This window comes from Rhamphochromis sp. 'chilingali' (assembly GCF_963969265.1).
Source record: "Rhamphochromis sp. 'chilingali' genome assembly, chromosome: 2".
Taxonomy (NCBI): Eukaryota; Metazoa; Chordata; class Actinopteri; order Cichliformes; family Cichlidae; genus Rhamphochromis; species Rhamphochromis sp. 'chilingali'.
The window spans coordinates 63,838,422-63,850,921 of NC_137930.1; the positions used below are offsets into that span (position 1 = coordinate 63,838,422).

At 38.8% G+C, this 12,500-nt stretch overlaps 1 protein-coding gene and 1 long non-coding RNA gene across 8 annotated transcripts in view; one reads left to right on the plus strand and one right to left on the minus strand.

The window, feature by feature from the left end:
* The window catches only part of ldlrad3 (low density lipoprotein receptor class A domain containing 3), a 101,177-nt gene that overhangs the window by 69,321 nt on the left and 19,356 nt on the right, over positions 1-12,500 (plus strand). Inside the window, exon 5 of one of the 5 annotated variants that reach the window (XM_080870908.1) lies at positions 8,795-9,332. The exons of the other annotated variants lie outside the window; for them this stretch is intronic. Within the exon in view, the coding sequence (XP_080727034.1) occupies positions 8,795-9,330 (536 nt within the window). The 3' untranslated portion in view covers positions 9,331-9,332. Of the gene's footprint in view, positions 1-8,794; positions 9,333-12,500 lie in introns of those variants that run through there. 5 annotated transcript variants of the gene reach the window in all.
* The window catches only part of LOC308389494, a 49,305-nt gene that overhangs the window by 31,780 nt on the left and 5,025 nt on the right, over positions 1-12,500 (minus strand). The window lies entirely within an intron of this gene.

Consider the following 12,500-nt stretch of genomic DNA (forward strand, 5'->3'; position numbering starts at 1 on the left):
CTTATTTTTGTATTTTTTATATTTATTTTCAGCTTCTTTTGTTCTTTGTTTTAGGTATTCCCTATAGAGTGTATTTTTCTTTTTACATGCATTTTGTAAACCCTTAGTGAGCCATGGTCTATCTGAATATTTGTGCTTTCTGTTGTATTTTATTGTTGGACAGTTTTTATCGTACAACTCCATGAATATTCTTAAAAATATGCCATATGCAATATCAATATCAGCTTCTTTGTACACCTTGTCCCAGTCCTGATTTAATAGATCGTTCTTAAATGCAGTCATAGTTTCTTCTGTCCTTACACGTCTGTATCTCAGTTGTTCTTCATGCTGATTTTTCTTATAATTAGTGTCATAAACTGCAAAAACTGGTAGGTGATCACTGATGTCATTAATTAATATTCCGCTCACAATGTTGTTTTCCATATTGTTAGTGAAAATATTGTCAAGTAAGGTGGCACAATGTGGTGTAATTCTGCTAGGCCTGGTTATTTTAGGATGTAAACTCAAACTGTACATAGTGTTTAGGAATTCGTCGGTCATTTTATGCTTTTTTGGATTCAACAGGTCAATATTAAAATCACCACAGATAAACATAACTTTTTGATTTGTTTTAGAGAATATTTCCTCTATGAAGTCATTAAATACTTGAATACTAGAGCCAGGTGTTCTATATATACAGCTAATTATTACATTTTTTTCTTTTTCCTTATAAATTTCAATTGTTATACATTCTAGTAAATTATCAATTACAGTTGTCATACTTTCTACCACCTTGTAGTTTAGGTTTTTATCCACATACACAGCTACTCCCCCTCCACTCTTGTTCCTTCTATTTACAAAATTCACTTCATATCCCTCCAGTCCAAAGTCCATTCCTTTCTCCGCATTGATCCATGTTTCAGAAATGGCAATAATTCCAAATGGATTTGTCAACTCATTTAGATATTCCTTTATATTGTTGAAGTTGGCATACAGACTTCTGCTATTAAAATGGATTATTGATAATTTATTTTCCGTGTTGATGGTGTGCTTAAACTGTTCATCAGTGAAGTAGCAGCAGTTACAGCTGATGTTGTAGAAGAAATTATTTTCCGGGTCTATATCCTTTTCTAAGTCTAGAACATTATGGTCTGTGTATCGAAATGTTCTCAGTTCCAGATTATCATAAAGAGAATTCCAATGAGTCATGTTGATATTGTTGCCGGATGCAGATGAAGTTCTTTTGGACTGTGCCATGTGTTGTGTTGTGTGTCACGTCACATGTGTATTCATACCTCCAGAGTAAGTTGACCTCAGTATTTGTCCAGCTCTTCCATATTTCTGATGACCAACACTTTGGCTTGTTCCGGTGTTCCATTGAGTTTAATGAATACTTTGCAGTTGGTGGTCCATGTATTTTGAATTTTTCCCTGTTTCTTCAAGTAACGTGCTTTCCTGGCAATGTCCGCATTTCTTTTTATCAGATGTTCGTTCATGAAGACATCGGATCCTTTCAGTTTCCTTCCTTGTTTTAACAGTGCTGTTTTCTGTTTTCTGTTTGCAAATCTCACAATGATGGCTGGTTTGTTACTGTCATTTTTTCGGGGTAGAGGGTGGCAAGCCTCAATGTTGTTATAATCCACTTCCACACCTTTGGACCGTAGAAAGGTAACCACTTGATGCTCCGTGGAGTTGACATCTTCCTCTCCTGGCCCTCCTACATTGTCAGTGGCGACCGCCCGGGCGTATGACCGGGGTTTGATGCGAAGCCCCGTGATGATAACATCGTTCATCCGGGTGTACTGCTCCAAATCCGCCACTCTGTTCTCCAGGTACGCCAGCCGCCGATCCTTCTCGGCGTTCTGGATGCAGAGAGCCTTAACTTCCTCGACCAGGTCCAGGATGGCTTTCTGCTGCAGTTTGACAGTAGAAATCTCCTCTGTCATAAACTCCAGCGACTTCTTAATATCGTCTCCTTCCTCGGCTGACAGAACTTTTTTCGGGCCCATGCTGAGAGACGCTCTCGTAGCTTTGCCGTGACGACCGGTGTTCCAGATCTACTGGCGTTTTGTTGTCTTGCACTTTTGGTTATTCTTCTAAGCAGCTATTCTTGATAGAAGCAATGTGTAAAAAAAGTGAGCATAAGTGTGCCTGCTGGATATATACATGCAAATCTGTGTGTATTCTGAGTGAGTACATTAAAGGTATTTATGGCTTATTACAATAATGGAAATGGGTCAGAAGAGGAGAGCCATGGGGTCAGAGTAGCCATCTGGACACAAGCTGCAGTCTGATCAACCTCAGCCTTGTCAACTGGATAGATGTATTTACTTTCCTGAAATGTTTTATAGGTGATATTTTAAGTGTTGTCAGTGTAAAAGAACTGACAATTATAATCAGTTATAAAACAGAACAGTACAATACAGAGAGAGTTTCTTTTGACTGTTTTGTGGGTGGTGTAGGTGTGGTGAATCTAAATTAAACATATGTGTGAATGTGAGTGCGGATGGTTGTCTGCCTCACTGTGTTTGCCCTGCGACAGACTGGCGATCTCTCCAGGGTGTACCCCACCTTTTTGGTACTTGGGATAGGCTCCAGCCTCCCTGTGACCCTGATAAGGATAAGAGGATGGCTGGATGAATGCATGTTTTGCTTTTTTAACATTACTGCCGACTGATATTTCAGTGTGACAGACTTTAGTAGCTATTTATCCTGTTTATCCGCATTTATAATGACCAGTGAATGAAATTTTTAAAAGGTAAAGAAAAAGTGGGAGAAACACCCTTCAGCCATGTTATGATTGTGGAGATTCACTCAACGTCACTGGCAGCACATGTTTGGAACTCAACAAACAAGCATGTAAACGAGTAACTGATGACTTATTGTAACAAGTTAGTCCCTATACTTTTAACTTGTACGTGGGGAAGTGAGTGTACGAGGAGTGTATGTAACTCTCTGTACATGGGTAAGTACTGTATGTGTTTGTGAATGCTGTGATCCACTAGGAATATAGGGATTTGAAGTAAGTAGGCGCTTCAGTTGTTTGTAGATTGAGGTTATAGTGTTGCAGTATTGCTTTTTACAACACTATCATGCTGGATAAGTACTGAACATAACACAACCTACAAGTAGCTGCTTATGCCTGGGATTACCAGAATATTTACCAGAGTTGGACTTGTGCAAATTTCTCATAGGGGGCAAATCACTTCTATCATGATGTGTTTGTTCCAAAAGAAGCCTCACTTAAATCTTTTAATTACAAAGAACTATTTATTGGTTTATATGAGATGAAAAACCACACACTTGGTCTGGTGCAAATGTTGAACTCTTACTGCCTCTAACGAGGATCTCAAAGGAGCTGTAGTGTGTGGTTATTTACTTTTTTAATTATGAAACTCTTTCTATACACCTTTGCTTTCCATGCACTGTGCTGCAGGCAATTTCCTAGTATACTATCCACAATAGATGTCAATGTTTAGACCAACTGAGTGCATTCCTGAGGGATGGCTTTCGAGTGATGTTTTATAGTTGCTAGCCTAGTTTCTCAAAGCAGTTTCTTCCATCTCTGTCAGTCTACTGGGAAACGTTTTAGCAGTGTTAGCATAGAAATATCTCAGGCCTATGATATTCTTTGATTTCTATTGTTTCTAAGGTTTTTTTTTTCCCCTCATAAGTCTCTTGAAACAAACCTCTTCTAACTAGCAGGAGTTCATTTCCATGCAGAAGCAAATATATTGTTAATTTACCTTTTGGCAAGCGCTGTTATGTTTTGTTTTTAAATTCACATTACCGGTACACACAGTCGTTTTTAATGATAGAAATTCTGCACCTGCCTATATACCAGCTTTAATTTCATTTGTGTGTTCTGTTTTATCTTTTTTTATCTCTAAAAACTTTAATGCAATGCAAGTAATACAAAATCCACATGCAAAATGGAAATTAAACTAATTATTGTTGGAAAAGGCTGAATGAAATTAGTGAGACGGCTTGAGGGAGATGTTGAACGTGAAAAACAGTACAGTACAAAATATTCAGGAAAACACATTTGCTTTGTGAAGTGGCATTAATATTCCAAAGTATCAAACTGATTGATGCCTGCCAGTACACATTTGAAGTTATTTTTAGTGGACAGACAGACAAGTGCATCAGCACTACATAGCTTTAGCATGCAGTAAGGAATTGGGACACAGCTGTAGTCATGTTTGTATCTGCACAATTGTGCCTCAGCACACAAGCAATCCACAGCATGCTTCATGATCACCCTGCCTAACCATATCATATGACTCCCTCAGGCTATGGATGATGCAAACCTTAAAACTGCATTATTAATTTGATCCGCATAACATAGACTCTGTTGCACAGTGCACGACAGCTTGATGTGTGGTCTGCCTCAGCTGCGGTTATGTGGGAGAGAGATGTCATTTATATGTTGTAGAATAAGTGCGTGCATGCCTGAGCCCAGTGCTGATAGATGGGATCATGGGCAAACATGTGTTATTTCAGAATAATTAATTGCAGGGTAAAACCAGTGGATGTGTGAGTGCACAAATGGGGATCAATAACGTTGGAAATGATGCTCCTGTGTGTGTGTTAACATATTTGCCTGGCGGTTGTTGATGTAGGTTAATGTGGATGTCTAACTCACTTGAGGCTCTTGCTGAGAATAAGGTGTATAAAAGATTAGCAGGCCTAAAGACCTGAAGTCGAATTGTATGATATGGACTGGGAAACGTGTAAGGGATATCTTCATAGCCATGTTTAAGGGAGAGAATCAAATGAAATACACATGGGTGTTTTCATGAGCAAGCAAAAGAAAGAATCTTGTCAAAGCAGATGGACAAAAACATGGGAAAGAATTAGCAAAAGATGTTAAATAAAATCTCCTTTTCACTTACAAATGTTAAACTCACACTGAGTTCTCCTGCTTCAGTTTAGTCAATAAGCCACAGGGCTTTTGTGCATGCTTACATATACTGTATAATGGACTGCATAATTCATTTTATAAGGATTGATTTTAATGAGCTGTGAGGTGGATTATTGTTTTCTTATTTTCTGTTTTCTTTTTTAAATGAAGCCATAGTGTCGTAATTAGTCAGCATAGGAGGTTACACAGAACACCGTTCAGCGTGTCTTCACAACTGATCGACCACTGCTTTCAGTCTTCTTTGTTCTTAAAGAAGATGTCAGTAAGCTATTTCCAACTGTGCTTTTTGCTTGATATTCAAAAACATGCAAATCGGTGTGCAGGGAAAGAAAAGAGGAGCGAGGGAGAGCGAGGCAAGAAAAACTAAGATGCAATAATAGATAGGGACTGTGCAAAAACCACACAGAGATGGTGGCATACTTAGCGCATATTCTAGTGAGACAAATCAAATTTCTGTTGGGAATTTTTTCCCTCCTGCATTTTCATCAGCACAGCTCCTCATTATTTGTTCAGACCGCATACAGTGCATGACTTGCTTTTTTCACATATTGCTTCAGCTTGCTTTGCCATACATAAAGGGTCAAGCACTTATCTCAGAAAGCACACAGGGACCGGTCTTCCCTTAAGCAGTATCCCTCAATCACTCCACGCTTCTTCGACTCTAACCATCACATTTAGAGTGCATGTGCACGAGCTGCATAACTGACCATAATGCTTCATTTCTTATCACTGAAACAGAGGCCAGTGATTCCACTCTAGAGAAAGATATGAATAGGAGCCATAGACCTTCACTTGTGGGCTATGTTGTTCTGTTGTTAGACTTTGATAAAACACGCAGGGGCTCCTTACGCTTCCGTTAGCCTGACCAGACCTATTGTTAAAGGAGAGGGGATTAAATGGTAGAATGGGCATCATGGGGTTTTGTTCTGTTTCTTAAGCAGCAGAAGAATAGGACAGAAGTGTACACAAGGGAGGGCTGGCAGTGTATCAGGGTGATGATGATTTGTGTATGTGTGCATGTGTGTGCCTGAAAAAGACCATGTTATCGTGTCTATATATCTGTCGTGTGTGTGTGTGTGTGTGTGTGTTATGAATGCAGGTTTTATCCCATTTTATCTGAACCCAGCTCATAAACTTCCCTGCACACTTATCTTCACGCTGAGCCCCGACTTATTGTAGCACAGCCCGGCAGAATAAATTGGGACCGTTGTGTGTATCTTTAACAATTTTGAGCAGGCTCACCCCATGCTGGAATTTGACATTGAATGGCCTGTAGTTTTTTTGCGTGCAAACAGAAACAAAGACACTTGGAACAAAGTAAAGTTTTTCATGTGGAATTTAGTTCAAAGGAAAAGTCTTGTTTCTTCACTGTTCTTTGTTGAAAGATTGCCAGATAACTTTAATCCTTTGTGCTTATTAATATGAGTGTTTGGGATAGTGAGCAGAGTTTTCTTGAGCGCACTGTTTGTTTCCCAGTTGCGAGTGCTGCAGAATTTAGAATTAGATAAAACTTGCTTTGTTTCAGCCTGTGTGAAGTATTCTATAGAACTAGAGGTGGGAATGATAAAGTAACTTCAGTATAGTATAATACCGTTGTGTTACATTGCCCACAATTATTATTAACCTTTATTTAACCAGGAAAAGTCCCATTGAGATTAAAAACCTCTTTTTCAAGGGACTCCTGAAACAGATAATAATGATGGCATTGCGATACAGCAATTTATTTGCAGCACCTGAATTATCTATATTGTCTGTGCAATTGAAGAAAACAAATGGCTATCAAAAACAAAAAGCTCGAATAATTATTTATTTAATAACTGCATTATGGTATCGGAGTACATGTGTTATCAGTGTTGAAGAAAATTGATGGATCGACAAAATATTACTATATTAATACTTTGTTCCATTTTTTTCTTGTTTAAATATAACACAGGCTCTTCATACATTACCTTTCATATGTAGAAAGGGGAATGTTATTTTCTCCCAGGTCACACATTGTCTCTGTGTTTGTTAAATGATGACGTACTAACGCTGCTTCTGTGTTCAACTTCCTATTGCTTTCGTTAAGGGTGTTATCTTGTTGACAAGAAGGAAACTTGCAAGGCTAATTTCCTGCTGACTTCTAAGTCTGTTCAATTGTTAAATATATTGGTTTATTTTAATAAAAACATTTATTTTAAATCCTTATAACATACCTACAGTCCACTGGCTTGCGGTTTGTCAGACACCACATATTTAAAACTTGAACACTTTGAGGCTAGCTAAGGTACTTGAAACTTAGGGCCAGGTATTTTTCCATAGAGTCATTGAAACAATCTACCAGCATATGTTCTCTTGACAAATGTTTGGTTTTCAGTGTCTGTTCGCTCAGATATGATTGCATTTGTCTCTGCTCATCGGGAACCCTCACAAGTTAGCATTCATCTTGCTCTGCTAATGTGTTTATATTATGCTAACTATAGCTCTGTAGGTAGCCACCTCATGTTATGACAGCTAGCCCAACTTCAACCCTACAACCTGCTGTTTAGTTTTCTGCCTTCATTTATGTCCAGAGTGATAGCAGAGCTGTCATTTTAATTTTTTAAGAATCCCTCAGTCAAAACATGTTATTTCATCTTTAGAAGACAGCTAGTGAGCTAGCTTCCTGCTGACTTCTAAGACTGTTAAACCCTAAATCATCTTTTTCGTGGATGCCATGATTTTAAACTTTTTTGTAACACCTGGGGAAAAAAGCAGCCACAGTGATTATTTTTATTGAAGATGAAACAATTTGAGCAGTTTCTAAATGACAGTGTTTGTTTGAGTTTGGAAACCGAAGAGTTTGGACCCAAAAATGGCTAACGACATCGGGTGGATTCTTCACAGAATCTATACAGATGTGCACAGAGCCCCTCTGTGTGTCATTATTTCACCATAGATACTATAAGCTGCACAGGAGCAACCATTTAACCTGCTTTGATCTTAGGTGTAGACCTGCCAGTTACCAGGGCACTTTGGGAGTAGCTCAGGAGGTGAACCTGTGAGTGGCAGCCTCTGAATGATTAATGACTTCACTGCCACTTATATGATCAATAAAATTGACATCTACACTAGACACATGCTCACTCAACTTAAAACAAGTAGCAATAACCATTCCCTTGTTTGATTACAGCAGTGTGTGGATGTGGGGACAGCTCCCCTTGGAGAGTCGAATAAGCAGTCTTAACTGCAGGCTTTTACAAAAGGATATTGTGACAGTTCTGACAGCTATTGTATATACCTTAACAGCAGGTTTATATTGTTAAATGTTTTTCCCACCACTAGTTACTGTGGATCATTTTTGTAAGGATGACAGCTTTTCATGTTGTTGTCCTAGCTAAGCAAGAGTGTTCAAGATTGCTGTGATATTAGAAACACACAACACTCATATTGCCTTCTTACATCGTTGGCTTTTGTTCCCTAAAAATGATAATGGATATGATTATGAGAAATGATTATAATCTAGGGGACATCACATAAATGCTAGTGCATGATTCCTGTTCAGCTGGGGACACGCCTCTTCTTACCACACTTCTTTCTTGTTTCCTTGTTTGACACAGTCCTAATGGGGGTTTAATTGCACCAGACATTTATATGAAGAAACCTAACACCTAGATGCTTCTCCAGTTCCACATGTCTCCAAAAATGCCTCCCAAAAGCAGAGCACACAATGACCATGAAGCAAAACGTGGTAATGTTCATGGTGATGGATTAGCTGTGTCAGCCAGTGCGAGTTTTTCCACAAATGAATTCTCAAACAGAATGAGCAAGAAAGAAAAAATCATTTCCTCTGATTAGAAAAAAATCTTACTACTTTTTAAAATGAATGACTTTAAAAATCATCAGTCACCAATGTATTACATTGGCCAGCAGGCCACAGCCAGGCTCAGCAGGCCACAGCCAGGCTCCACCATCAGCCAGCAGGCCACAGCCAGGCTCCACCATCAGCCAGCAGACCCAGCCAGGCTCCACCATCAGCCAGCAGGCCACAGCCAGGCTCCACCATCAGCCAGCAGGCCACAGCCAGGCTCAGCAGGCCACAGCCAGGCTCCACCATCAGCCAGCAGGCCACAGCCAGGCTCCACCATCAGCCAGTAGGCCACAGCCAGGCTCCACCATCAGCCAGCAGGCCACAGCCAGCAGACCCAGCCAGGCTCCACCATCAGCCAGCAGGCCACAGCCAGGCTCCACCATCAGCCAGCAGGCCTAGCCAGGCGCCATCATCAGAAATTCCGCTTCCGGGTCCTTCGTGGTGGCCGCCTCGTGCTCTCGCTTCAGTATGCCACCCAAGAAAGGCCCAACACCAGAGGAGGTTGAGGACATTAAAACCTCCCTCGGAGCGCTGTGCGGAGACGTGGCCGCAGTCAGGGCACAGCAGGAGCTGCTTCTGGGGCTTCTGGAGGAGGTAAAACAGCTACACCTCCAAAATGCCGAGAAGGACAGACGGATCATGGATCTCGAGCGGCGGGTGGATGAGCTGGAGCAGTACACCCGTACGAACGACGTGGTCATCAGCGGTATTAAAATCAAGCCGCGCTCGTACGCGCGCGCGGTGGCCGGGAACGTCGGGGAGCCCAGCGACGAGGAGACCCGCTCGGTGGAGCAACAGGTGGCGTCCTTCCTCCAAAGCAAGGGGATAGAGATGGACCTGGAGCACATAGAAGCATGTCACTCACTGCCCAGGAGGAGTGACAGACCGCCGGCCGTCGTTATGAGATTTGTCAATCGGAAGAACAAGGTCGCACTGCTGAAACAAGGACGCAAACTGAAAGGCACGGACGTTTTCATTAATGAGCATCTGACACGAAAAAACGCAGACATCGCGAGGAAGGCAAGGCAACTGAAGAAGAACGGTAAAATACAACATACATGGGTAACAAACTGTAAGATTTTCATTAAGCTAAACGGGACACCAGAAGAGGCAAAAGTACTGATAGTGAGGAACATGGAGGATCTGGACAAGTATAACTGACACCAATGTATCAATTACACCAGGAAATGACATGGACACGTTGAAATTAGTTCTTCAACAGAAAGTAATTGATCTAGATTGTGAATATAAGGAGCATAATATAATAGATCCAGAAATAGATTCTGAAAGTAACTTTCTCTCTTCTTTTGTTAAAAATTGTAATTATTTCACTCAGGAACAATATGAAAAAGAAATTAACCTAGACGGGAAGCTCTCATTAATTCACTTTAACAGCAGAAGTATGTACTCTAATTTTGATTTCATTAAGGACTATTTGCAACAATTTTCTCGCGCCTTTAGTATTATAGCCATCACTGAAACTTGGTTCAATGTCGATAAAGGAATAGATTTTTGTTTGAATGGATATGATTTAAAATACATGAATAGATTAAATAAGGCGGGCGGCGGGGTTGCTATATATGTTCATAACTCTATAAAATATAATGTTGTAACAACTATGTCTATGGCTATTGATGGAATTTTGGAATGTTTGACTATTGAGATTATGAATGAAAAAAAGAGAAATGTTATAATAAGTTGCATATATCGGACACCCAGTTCAAGTATTGACACTTTTAATGAATGGATAGAAAAAACGTTTGCTTCGGTGAACCAAAAATTACTATTTATCTGTGGTGATTTTAACATTGATTGCTAAATCCAACAAGGTTAAAAGCCACTGATGACTTTACTGACACAATGTACAGCTTATCACTATATCCAACAATAACAAAGCCAAGCAGAATAACATCACATAGCGCCACTATTATTGACAATATTTTTACTAATGTCATGGATTTCCAAATTAATAGTGGCCTGCTTGTCTGTGATATAACTGACCACTTACCAGTTTTTACTTTGTGTGACTGTGATTTAAAAAAAATAGATACCAAGATCATGATAGCAAAGCGAACAATAAATGAAGAAGCAATTCATGCCTTCAATTTCGATTTAGCACAACAAGATTGGAGTTCGGTGTATGAAGAGTCAGATGTGGACAAGGCTTATGATAATTTTCTAGATATTTTTACTATGTGGTACAATAAACATTGTCCTGTAAACGAACACATGACAAAGAAAAAAAAGATAAAAAGTCCTTGGCTCACAAAAGGAATTATTAATGCTTGCAAAAAGAAAAACAATCTGTATAAACAGTTTATCAAAGTAAAAACAAAAGAAGTGGAACAAAGATATAAAGCATATAGAAATAAATTGACTGATATTATAAGAACGAGCAAACAACTTTATTATAGAAGAAGATTATATGAAAATAAAAACAATATAAAAGGAACTTGGGATGTGTTAAACAACTTAATTAAACAAGGATCTTCTGGAACATCATATCCTGAATATTTTACTGATGCAAATGGTGAAAATCACAACATGAGTAATATTGTCGATGGGTTCAATAAATTCTTCATAAATGTTGGCCCAGAACTAGCAGCGGACATCCCGTGTCATAAAAATGAAAATATCAGTAATATAAAATCAAATCCCTTTTCACTGTTCCTTTCAGCTACAAATGAGCAAGAAGTAATAAATATCACATTAAAATGTAAAAGTAAGTCTTCAATGGATTATCATGACATAAATATGTCTGTAGTTAAACAGGTTATTCTGAATATTGCTAGTCCCTTAACATATATCTGTAATTTATCATTTCAGTCCGGTTGTTTTCCAAAAAAAAATGAAAATTGCGAAAGTAATACCACTATATAAAAGTAATGACAAACACAGTTTTACCAATTATAGGCCTATTTCTCTACTGCCTCAATTCTCAAAAGTTCTAGAAAAACTTTTTAATTCAAGATTAGAAAAATTCCTTGAAAAACATCAAATAATAAATGTTGGTCAGTATGGTTTCAGAACGCAAAGAACCACTTCAATGGCGATAATTGAGGCAGTAGAAGAAATTACTGATACACTGGATAAAAATAAATATGCAGTTGGTATTTTTGTTGATCTCAAAAAGGCCTTCGACACAATCAATCACTCAATTTTACTGGATAAATTGGAAAGATATGGTATTCGAGGGAAAGCTGGTAACTGGTTAAAAAGTTACCTAACGGGTCGGGAACAATATGTTAGCATAGGGCATTACCATTCAGAGAAACTTGGTATTACATGTGGTGTTCCCCAAGGGTCAGTGTTGGGACCAAAACTTTTCAATGTATACATAAATGATATTTTTGATGTTTCTCAAGTACTTAAACTCATACTGTTCGCAGATGACACCAACATATTTTTCAGTAGCGATGATTATACTGATCTTGTAATGACCGTAAACAGGGAGCTACAATTAATAAAAAAATGGATGGACATAAATAAATTATCATTAAATATAAATAAAACTAAAGCAATGTTTTTTGGTAATTTAAAATATAATATAGAATTACCAATTATCATTGAAGGTGTACCAATTGATAATGTGAGTGAAAACAAATTTTTGGGAGTTATAATTGATAACAAAATTTCATGGAAACCCCACGTCAGACACATAAAAACCAAAATTTCTAGAAGCCTCGCAGTTTTGAACAAAGTGAAACAATTCCTTGATAAAGATGCACTTCGTACTCTGTACTGTACCCTGGTTCTTCCATATCTTAC